A 12,066-nucleotide genomic window follows, 5' to 3' on the forward strand; every position below is an offset into this window, starting at 1 on the left:
CTGAGAACGTTTCTCGCAATGCATCCCACACACGTGCTCGCGCTGTGTTAAATGAGGCCCCATCATGGCGGTCACAATCTAATGTTATTCCGGGAAACCCTGCCTTCGCCCAGACCCTGTTGGCTTGGTCTCCCACTGCAGATACCAGCAACCTTTTAACATCCCCCACCGCCAAGGGCACTCCTGCCCTGTGTTTCTCAAATGCATATATCCACTTGCTGGTGCCTCCTGACAGTGGGGGTAGCTGTTTGAGCAAGTTGGCCTTGTACATTTGAGCCCATGGTATGTAATTTGGCCCCCCCGCCCTGTGTATTAGTGGCAACTGTACATTCCCCCTCCCCCTTTTTGGTACTCGCCTCCTTCCCTTTCTTCCCGATCACGGCCATGCGCCCTGTTCTATTCCTTAGCCTCCCCCTCCATTCTTCCATGGGAGACAACCCCCCCCTAAATGAGCCTCCACCTGTGGCAGTTCCCAGCCTTCTTTCTTTCTTCTTCCTGTTCCTCTAAGTCACTCCAATATTCTTCCTCCCTGTCTGACGCCACCCCTCCCTCTTCTACCGTTCACTGTCAGCTGTGTTTATTTCTATGATTCGCGTGGGGGTGTCATTTATTCGAAATAGTATCTCTCCCTTCTTCTTTCCATCTTCCCCTGTCCCTACACTCGGCTGGGGTGCCTCATCACGTTCTACCCAGAGGGTGAGTGCCCCCCCTCGTTCTCCCATGGCCCTGAGGCGGGACAGCTCAGTTCGATCCATTGTTAATTGTGAGTCTAAATCCTGTGTGAGCTTTTCAATATCGATTGTAGGGGTATCCACCTGTCTTGTTATTCCTTGGCTCTCATACGTGGGTGGTGCTGTGGCGGACAGATTAAGTATAGAAGGTCCTGTGGGTTGTACTACATATACAGGGTCACTGTATCCTTCTGCAGGCACTGGCTTTGACAATAAGGGATATAGACGTGTGACCTCTATTGTCTTCTCATTCTATGTGATTGGTCCTTCACTGCCAGTTGTTGTCAGGGGAGGTGTATTACACTCACTCCTTTTCTCCACGGGAACTTCCTCAAACAGCCGCCATAAGTCCAATATTTCTCTCCTGTTCTGCAACTGTTTCCCTTTGTATTTAATGGACAAGCAGGTGGCAACCAAATCTAGTACCGCTTTATCAAAGGACCCTCCCTGTGGCCAAACTTGAGGCAATCCTTCTCCCTTCAACTCCACAACCCACTGGTCGTGGTATTTATTAATCTTTTCTGCATACCCTGGCAGAGTCTTACAAATATAGGTAAGGGGCGTCTCTGCACCCATTGTACTTTACTACCAGTGTAACTCAACTGACAATTCTCATCTAGGCACGTACACTTCTCGTATGACCAACTCAATGCGCTATGCAATCCTTCTCAAAAGAAATGAACTGTTCACTTACTTTTCAATACTGTAAAACTGCATCAACATAAGTACAACACTTTCTATGCAATATCAGATCTATTCATTGGTGTTCATGCACAAAAAGACAATGTTTTCCACAAAGAGGCGAATACTTAACAAATTTCACATGCAACGAAAAACAAACAACATAAATTGTCCTTCACCGTCCCTAATACCCCTTCTACTCCTGCTTAACTACGCTCCCCTAGAACAATTCTCTCCCTCCACTTTGCTCCAGTCCACCCGAGAGGGAGAGAAAGAGATAGATAAGATGAAGTTGGAAAAAAGCGTTTCTGAAGACTATTCCGGGTCTTCCCTTGAGACCCCTACGTTATCTTCTCTTGCCTCAATTTCCCACACTCATATATCCTGTACTAGTCGAAGTAGCACTATGCGGCGCCGCCTTGCACCCCCGACCGGAGATAGGATCCCTATTAACCTCTTTTCACCTTGTGCTTTGTCACTGTCCTAATGGCCATATGCAATAGAATAAGAACAGAACGGAATATAGATAAGAAAAAAACCCAGGTTCCCAAGACCTTTTTTCCCCCTTGCACTACAGATCTCCACACCTTTTTTCACCCAAATTATGCCGGTTATCCCAAGATCTGCTAATCTGACTCCCACCCGCACTTCAATATCACCCACACTTGATACTCACGTGTCCGTCTTGATCGAGACCCACTGGACCCGATAGGTCAGTGCACCGCTCCTCACTCAAAGACCACGCCCGGCTCCGGCGAGTGGTACGGTGGGTTTTGTAAAGGGGGATCCGTACCCTCTCGCCCTACTGCGTGCACACGTCTAGATGTACTGGTTGCCGTTGGCGGGTAGCTCTTGAGGGAGTGTTCTCTGGGTCATAACAGGGGGACGTCTCGTGCCAGAAGGACGGAAAAGAACGCTATTGCGTTGGGGTCTCCAATGTAAGTGAGAGGCCCCCAAAATACAATTAAATCTCCCAATGGAGTCAATAAAAACGCATCCCAGGAGGGAATAAGACCAAGACCAAATGCTGATGGTATCAAAGGCGGTCACCTATAGGTGCCATAGGTTCAGAGGCACTTGGTTGGCTTGAGGACACGTGGTGAGATGACGTTGTGTCCTGGGTCAATCGGTCAGCTGGGCTCATCGTGTTGGTATGTAGAATCGACACTAATATTTCTTCTGTTACACTAACCATTTGACATTTGCCCTTGTGGCCACACACTCCAATTCATTCATTACCATAATCTGTTTGTCCGGTAAACTCAAAGACCTGTATCTTAAACACTTGTGAAAACATGGTTCAAAGGCTGGTTATTTATTACTGCCCATAGATTAAACTTCATCCATTAAATACGGCACTTGACCTGTTTAGACAATTCAGGATATACTGACTAAGGGGCAGAGCTCAGGGGGTCATTGTATGGCCTGGGGTGTCCATCAGACAACAACAAAGAGGATTCTAGATATATGGCAGCAACAACTAGGTCACAAGGGGCACATAACATCATGGGCATACATTTCATTGTGGGGGTTTAGTGATCAGATATCCAAACATCATTAAATCTCTGTTAATCTATCTTGACTCTGTGAAGGGTGGAGAGGAATTGAAACCCCTTTGTGGTATGGTTCCTCGTGACACAAAGAAACAGGGTCTTTAGAATGCAATTTAACATGCAGGGTTTTTACACGTGGCTTACTATGTTAGACTCAGATCATACTGGTTTGAAGTATACTATATTTTTCATCTAGCTAGGCACTTTCATCATAACAAAGGAAAACAAATGAACTCATCAAGAAATAAAATGTGTACTTGAATCAATGTTCATCTTTCATAAAAAGGCAGATCATAACTCTGAGTCTGTGTGTGCAACTTTAGCAGGGATTGTGACTTGTCGAGAGCGATTAGCTGCTGTTATGTTTGCACGCAATTGAACATATATTTACATTTCAACTTATAAAAAATGAGGTAGCTTAGTGCTGGCGTGTACAGTATTACACTAGGTATGTGTTGCGTTGTTACAAGTTATTTCCATGAGCATTTCTGTATCATAGGTTAATATACATCATACTTTCATTGTTAAGCTTTAACATGGGCTTTAACATGGGAACTTCTAGTTACATATGTCCGTTATATTGTTCACTCGTATACACATTGGCCCATCATTTGGGTTACATGATCCCGCACGCAAAAGGCACGTTGGCTCTGTCCAGATTAGAGCGTAAATAATCAAACGGACTCGAGGGTTACTTTTAACTGTTGATTCTATCCTAAGGGGCATGTGGGTTATATTCTTTATGGCCAGGGTCTGTGGGGTGTGAGACAGATAGTTGGCCCCTGCTCAGGGCTGTATCTGGGTCAATGAAGTGAGGCGTAAGACAGAAGATACAGTGTGAATTTTGTTGCATTCTCACAGCCAGCCTTCTCATGGGAACCGAACAACTGCGGGGATGGCAAAGGAGAGGAGGTCGGGGGAGGAACTTGCACGCTGTGTGCGCCTGGCTGGAAGTGATGCAGGCCTGCGTTGAAACTTCACAGCTGTTTTGTCTTCGCAAAATGGAGTCTTATTCACCTCTGGTCTTACACTGTTATTAAGGGTGTTACAGGGGGGGGGCTCACAGTTCCTAGGGGTGTTCCCGCACGAGTGCTCAGGGGCTGGGGCCCTGAACCCAAAGCAGCCGCGACTGGGCCTGCCCAGGAAGTGTAGGAATAGGGGAGGGGGGGTTCAAAAGGCCCCTTCTTCCTCTAAATATGTGTAATGCACAATAGTGGGCTAAGGAAACGAATTCAGGGTTTGATGCGCCAGCCTATTAGCACCCTGGAATGCCATGGTAGCTAATGAGAATTTGGGAGTTATCTGTGAACACAAGCTTCCCTTTGCCCTGCGTTTGGTTACTGATCCGTCCCCAGTTTTATGTTTCCTTTCTCCTTACATTACCCTGCTGCTCGCCTCTGTCTTGCTCGGCTGTTCAGCTGCCTCTTCCACCCTCACCCCACTCCCTTTCATCCGGACCTCAGTGTCCTCATGCCACTGTGTTGCTCCTCCTTTATTCGGCCTTCTCAAACATCTCTCAGCCCGCCGGTCTTCCCAGCAGATGAGCACACGGCAGGTGGTCTTTCGTGTCCATCCACCTGTGCTTTTTGTAATGTTACACCATTCTAACCCATTTTGTCTGCACCCAATGGCTGCTAATGTCTGCTAATGGCTGGTGTGGTGGGACGTGCCATCCATGTAATGGCCCATCAAACTCAGTAATTACTTTTCTTCCCTTGCTGATGCAGCCACTATCACCATATTATTCAATTGAATGGTGTCATGCAAGGTAAGGGGGTTATAAGGCGCATTTTATGGTCGAAATCAAAAGATGAGGACAATACACATAAAGGTCCTAATAAAGAGAATCTTGCATTTCACTTGGATTTGTATTGTCATATGATAACCATCTCACACCCTTAGTGCGGACCTCATCCTTGCTGCGTTTGGAGGAAGTTACATGCAAAAAGTGGGTACATGATCGGTGGGGCCATCTGAGCCATTGTATGCCACTAGTCCCCCAGCTTCGTCATTGCAATCTGGAGCCAAAACCTTTTATGATGCAGAAAGTACAGATGTCTTATGTAGTTTTTTTCTGAATAGCCCAAAAGTCTCTTTGTGGGCAATTGTTGTTTCTGAGCTTTGAAAGGGCATACTTTGGGTATTTCGAGTTAGTACAGTGAAATGAAACAGGCATAGCTTGTTGGGACTGCTGGCGTATCCGCTAAATTGGGGCTCCAGGTCTCCCATTTATTGTCAAACCACTGACTAGTGCTTGCCTGTTTCATCAAAGATTCCTGAAACTTACTCTCACTGCAAATCAGTCTGGCCTTCAGATGTGGATGGCTGTGAACCTCCATGGACTTCATTGAATCACCAAAGCTGCACTACTGCAGCAGGCACATACCTTTTTCTGAAAGTTTTGTTTTCAACTGTCTTGCCATTTGTACTTCTGCATGCTCTGTTTCAAATGCACTTTTTCAAAAATGTTAAATAGCTGAAAGTCACAATAGCTGATCAGAGTGTGAATTTTGTTTTTCATGTGCCCCAAAAAGGTTTTTTGCTACTTTTACTAGTCTGAAGAAAGGAACACTATGTATTTTTCTATGGACCTTGCCCCATTAACACCATAATACATTTACTTTGACAAGGATCGATTAATATCAGTCAGTGGCTCTTGCCTCTGGATGAAAGATCACTTTCATCTCTCCTTGGACCTCATACTTGCCTCATCTGTTCAAATGTAACCTTGTTCTTTGTACTTTGTATGCTACTGCAGCCTTTCTTTCATCAGTGATGTGCCTCTGATCCGACACAGGTCCTGTGCCTCACACACTCACTTCTACACAGTCAGACCAACTTTTATAATAGCACTGCAACAAGGAGCTCCCACTTAAATGCGGGAACCTCAGTTATAGAAACGCTCGCAAGTACCCAGATGTCCAAATGCTGTGCGACAGATAGGGACCGCCTAATGTATACACTCAATCAAGGTTCATGCAATATTTGCTGTCAAGAATGAGGTTTGCTGCAAGTATGCATGCCAAACGTAGTCTTCCTATCATTCGACGATGTGCATTTTAATATAACATCCTGGCAGTAATTAATTTTGTATTTTTGTCTAGATCCAGAAGAATTTTTGAACATTTTGTTTCATCATATTCTAAGAGTGGACCCACTTTTGAGAATAAGGTAATCTTGCCACTGTTACAATTACAATGGACATATATTGCATAGAAAATGTGTGCAGATATTTGTTGTTTAAAAGTGTGACACTTTCTGCTTGGGATGTCTTAACTTGCCTGAGAAATTATTTGGAAAGCCAAGTACTTTTGCCTATCTTTGCTTAACTAGCACAATTCATGCATTGACGCTGCCGAAGCATTTCTGTAATGATGTATAGGAACACCCTCTAATTCACTCTTTTTCAAATCATCAACACAATGCCCATTTTCCACAGTACATTTTAAGGCTTGCTCGTATCTTAAATGGAACAGTTTAAATTGGTTAATAGGTGGATTACTTAAAGATCATCTTCTTTTGCAAGGCCATCTATTACGAGTCCTCTCTCTATGAAGTGAGTCCTGAACTACTCAACTGCCCCCAAAAACAGATTGTTCCCATATTTCTTAATGCAGAATTATGTTTGAAACTAGGTTCCCTCCCACTGCGTAGTATAAAGGCGCTCTGAAGTTACTGGAAATTCCTGTTTTAGATGGTAAATTGCATGGTTTCAGAACCCTGGTGGGATTTGGACGAATGGAAATCAAGGAATGTGACAGGGAAGACACTTGAAGTACTAAATATTTATGTTATGTAATCTGTCTGTCACCTCCTGCCACTTCTCCTTTCCTATCCTTGGTTGGATGCTCTACCAAGTGCTAAGTGGGATTTCCAAAATTAATCGTGGGGTAGATTTTGGGTGGCCAACCTATTATGAGGAACAGGGAGATACTGAGAATAGCCAAACCCAATGAAAGTAAGGTAGCAGGGCAGCAAGGCTTAATCTCAGGAGGGCTGCACAATGGTCTAGAGCTACAATGGGCCTCATTACACGTTAGGCGGTAGCCATGGCGCTATCAGCGCCATGGCTACTCCCTTACCGCATTCCGGGTCTGTGTTCCTGGAGTAGGGATTTACCGGGTCATTCCGACCTTGGAGGACCCGGTAAGTCCCCATTCCGGGAACCATTCCCCATTTGAGCCCCCATAGGGCTCAATGGGAATGGGGATGGAGCTAATAACGGGCCCGCTATTAGCGGGCTCGTTATTAGCTCTGAAGTCCCTCAACGGGTCCCTTCCATAACGCCTGGTTGGGACGGGACCTGCTAAGGGACCTCGTAGTAGGGCGGTAAGGGATTACCGGCACCGGTGCCCTTACCGGTGCCGGTAATCCCTTACCGCCTACCATGTTATGAGGCCCAATGAGTCGACACAGAACAGCACCAATAATTCCAGCTAGACTGGCAAGTACCAAAATATATACAATTATTTATTAGGCCTTTAAAATGCACACTAAGCAAATAAAACCTCTGGTGAAATATCATCAACAAAAAAAGAAAGCATATGACTCAATAACCAGTATACACAGGTAAGTATTTAGATGCTTGAAATTCAGTGAAGACACTTTAGAATAACCACATAACATTTTCCCTTTTACTTAATGAGTCCAACCCTGCAATGGTTTGGGCCTTGTGCCCTGAAATCACAGCTCCAAAGTTATAGTTTTAGGGTAGGTTTATTAAGAGATTGGACGATGGCAGTGGTTATGATTCAAAAGTCAAAAAGGTACGGAAGGTTCAGGTAATTCCCTAGCCAGATATTAGGCTAGGCCTGGGAATGGATCCTTGGCCAGGCCACCACCAACCTAAGTCAGGAAAGAGTGATTTAGGGACAGGAATGTACACCTACGAGACCACTGCTGAGATTTCCGGAATCCATTGGGGATGCAGTCTTCTCTGCTTGGTCTGGTCGAGGAAGGCCACAGGGGTCACTGGTGCAGAGGTAACTTTTTGGCACATGATTTAGTTTTGGTCAGGGCATTGCTTAGGAATCTGTTCCAGACACCTTGCAGCTGAACACCCAAAGAAGAAAATGAGAACACCTCTGCGAAGCAGGTGACCTCGGGACACCCCAAGAATGTGAAGATGGCAAATTGCAACAGGAATCATCACAATCAGGTGGTGATAGACAATCTTCCAGGGACGAACAAAGAAGCAGATCCTGCATGGCTTGTTGTACAAGCTGAAGATCCTACAAGTTCTAAGGATGCATTCGGAATAGTGACGGCTGCAGCGAGGTAGCCCAGGAGAGAGCTAGTCAGTCCACTGGTTGGTTCAGGGACACCTCCGAAGGCACAGATGCAGCAGGGGTTGAGACTGGTTGTTTCCACTGATCCAGGGGCCAAAGCACTGACAAGGGTCTTCTTGAGAAGTACCCCCTCTCAGAATACAGGAGAAAGACTTTAATAGCACAGCAAAGGCCAGTCTATGAAGTCTGACACAGTAACAGCCTGTGGGCATGAGTTGTAATTCAGAGGGTTGCAGTGGTATATCATTGACTGAGATCTGCGACAAAGTCCCCTGCCTGACCTTACTGGTGATGTCGCCAAGAGGGCTGGGTGCCGCCACAAGCCAGGTGATGCTAGGTCCTAGGACGGTGCTGGTAAGATCCTTTGGCTACCTCCAACTTGTCATGCAAGGGTGGCATTGGCTGCCCATAATGCCACCTAGGAAACTTCTTTGACCTTAAGGGAACCTGTTTGAGTGACAGTCCCACAGAACCGGCAGTGCTTCCTTGCTTGGCTTCCCTAGGTGCAGTAAGGCGCGAGAGGCCCATACATGGAGACGGAATAACCAACCCAAAATATCACATCAAAATTGAAAGCCATCTCAAGAACTCGGCAGGAACCTTACCTTTGTGTATTACTGGACATCTCTTCAACTTGCAATTTTACCATCCATCCCCTAAAAGAGAGAACTAAAGTAGATTCTGCTTTGCTTCTGTAAGTGGAACAGCATCCGTTGTAGGTACGATACATGAGTTGTAGCTTCACAGAAGGACTTTTTAATTATTCCAACTCATCTTTCACTTGCACTTCAATACCCCTGGTCTTGGCACACCACAGAACGGCATCATGTTTGACTAATCTGGAAATGCGTTTTCTACCACTGAATCTCAAATTCCAGATATGTATTAATACACTTTGCCATTGCCTATAGTTTTAATTCACCCAAACTATATAATCTGAGTGGTTATCCCTTAACTTTGCACCATTGATCAGCCTTGTGGTCGAAGTATTGAATGGGACCCTCCAAGACCAAATCCTGCAGGCTGCCAGCGTTGTTGATAAATGATGTATCTACGCTTATACAATTTAGAATGGTAGAACAAAGATTGCCTCCATAAGTGAGTGCTCATGGACTAAAAACGAATTCAAAATAAGAGCTTGATTGTTTGTTTTCAAGTATTAGAAATAATTCAATAGCATCATAATTGCAATGCTTGTGTAGTGGACCTCATCCTGGCCGTCCGTCTTGATCCGTCTTGCTCAGCGTCTGGTCGTCGGCTTCGGGCGTGACGTCAGGCGTCATATAAGTAGCATGTCAATGTGCCCCAACCACAGTTCCTTTTTTTCTGCGCGCTAACACGCTACTTGGGAACACAGAGCTCCAACTCCTCCTAAAGTCTTGACACGAGATGTCGGTCGCGCGGGTGTCAGGTTTCAAATGGTGTTCCGATTGTGGCACCAAGATGTCCCTCACTGACCCACACAAGTTCTCACTGTGGTGCCTCGGCACGGGTCACGTGACTGACGGGTGTCCGTTTTGTGCCAAAATGAAATCTAAATCCCTTCGCGATTGAGCTGCGAAACTCGCTGTGGGTCGACCACCCTCAAAATCTCTGATGCGGTCGACGGTTCGGTCTTTAGAGGCCGAACCTGAGGGGCATGACCCCGAGAAACACTGGCGGAAGATGAAACTGTTCCACTTGAGGAGCCACTCTTCCTCATCCCAAAAAGAGAAAAAAGTGCCACCGGCATCGTCGGGATTCCGAGTCATCGACGGAAAAAGGTAAGCCATCGGCTGGGCCTACCACCCGCCAGGAATGGAAGGATTTAAAATCCTCGATGCTTGCAGTGTTCAAGCAACATGCTTCAGTCGACGTGGCTACCACCCCCACGCAGCATGCTTTGGAGCCAAGAGCGGCACTCTGTGCCCAACCCCCTGTAGTGCTCCGCAACCCGACAATGTCGGTGCCGATAAATCTTTAGACGTTGAAATAAGTACAATGGAAGCTGGATTACCCCTGTGTGTCCAAGGATGTCGACGCTACTGCATCTCGATCGACACCGTCATCCACCATGCCAGCGCCGAAAGACAAACCCTCGACTTCATTGGTTGTCGAGAAAGTATTTACTCCACAACCACGGTCCACATTTTTTCGAGACCATGGCAGGTATCTTCTGCGATCACAAACCTGACGGCCAAGATGTCAACCCGATGTTCTTGGGTTCAGGAGGGTTCGACTATTTTGACAATCAGAATAAGCTTCTACAGCTAGCTCAAGGCCTCCAAGACTCCAGTGGTCTGGACACTTCTCCTGACCTTGAGTTTCAGCAGTCCTAACCCTATCTTCACAATACATCTAAATGCAGGTTTCTGGTAGAAAGGGTTATTGGCACCCTGGGATTGCACTTATCAATGGCACCTGTACAAGGTTATGACCTTACCGACATCCTAGAGGAAGATCTTGTCACTGAACGTAACATGCCTCTGAACCTGGCCATTGCCAATCCTTTGGCAACTCTATTGCAAAACCCATGTTCTCCAGCATGGGGTCAGGCATGGCTTCACATGCTCATGAATATTCCCCGTCGTCAGGCTGAGAATCCTCGGTAAAGAAAAAATCATTATCAGTTTCGTTTCTGATCTGTCTTTCTTAGTAGTAACCAATCACTGGTCTCTGGGTCATACTGCCCCCATCCAATGACTGCCCTCTCCCTAAGCCCCTCCCCTGGCAGCCATCCTCAGATTTGGTAGCACGTAAAGTGGCAGTAGGACCAAGTGAAGAACCGCAGAGGGGAAGGAGGGAGGGTTCACATGTGAATCCATGCCAGACCCAGGCTGGAGAACAGCAGTTACAGGTAAGTAACTTGTTTCTTCTCCAGCATGGGATTTGCATGCTCATGAATATAAGAATACATAGCAATACACACAGGCACAACCACAGGAGGTGGCAAGGCTCAACATTAAGCATCTCTTACCTGCTCACCAGGCCCACCTTCAGGCGAACAGGTTGTGCCGCACTACTTGGCCGACCCTTCACTCCTCCCTGGAATTCCGGTCGACGCAGTAGAATCTCATGAAGGTGTGCGTCGACCTCCACGTAGCAGCCCTGCAGATGTCCAGCAGGGGTACACCAGACAAGAAAGCTCTGGTAGCAGCGATCGCACTGGTCGAATGGGCTCTCGGACGGCCGGGCAACGGTCGGTTTGCCAACCGTGACAGTGCATGATGCAGCCAGAGAGCCATCTGGAAATGGAAGCCTTCGAGAGGGCCTTCCCTTGGTTCACAGGACCAAAGTTCACAAACAGTTGTGATGTCTTCCGAAAACTCTTTGTGCGGTCCACATAGAACTTCAGCGCTCTAGCTACATCCAGCGAGTGCAAAGTCCTCTCGGCCGGCGACAAAGGCGACGGGAAGAAAACTGGTAACACCAAGGGCTTGTTGAGATGGAAGTCCGACGGCACCTTGGGCATGAAGGAGGGGTGCGTCCTCAGCACCACCCTCGTCTCGTGAAAAGTCAAGTGTGGAGGTTTGAAGGATAGGGCCTGGATCTCTCCCACTTGTCGTGCGGAGGTGATGGCCACAAGAAAGGCTGTTTTCCATGACAGGAACTTCAACGGTGCCGAATGCATAAGCTCGAATGGCGCCCCCATGAGCCTGGTCAGCACCACGTTGCGCTCCCACGCCGAGGCCGGAGCCTTCAACGGCGGGAATGAACGGAACAGTCCCTTCATAAACTCCTTCACCAGGCGATGAGACCACAGAGATGATCGTCCCGTAGTTCTGGTGTAGTGGGAGATCGCCGCTAGATGTATCTTGATGGAGGCATGAGCCA

General features: G+C 46.9%; 1 protein-coding gene across 9 annotated transcripts in view; it reads left to right on the forward strand.

The window, feature by feature from the left end:
* The window catches only part of CYLD (CYLD lysine 63 deubiquitinase), a 1,796,774-nt gene that overhangs the window by 1,436,630 nt on the left and 348,078 nt on the right, over positions 1-12,066 (forward strand). For all 9 annotated transcript variants that reach the window (XM_069639469.1, XM_069639490.1, XM_069639472.1 and 6 more), the window contains one exon: positions 6,070-6,136. In XM_069639469.1, the coding sequence (XP_069495570.1) occupies positions 6,070-6,136 (67 nt within the window). The remainder of the gene's footprint in view (positions 1-6,069; positions 6,137-12,066) is intronic.

Source organism: Ambystoma mexicanum, chromosome 1q (assembly GCF_040938575.1).
Source record: "Ambystoma mexicanum isolate Mex_15411 chromosome 1q, UKY_AmexF1_1, whole genome shotgun sequence".
Classification (NCBI taxonomy): Eukaryota; Metazoa; Chordata; class Amphibia; order Caudata; family Ambystomatidae; genus Ambystoma; species Ambystoma mexicanum.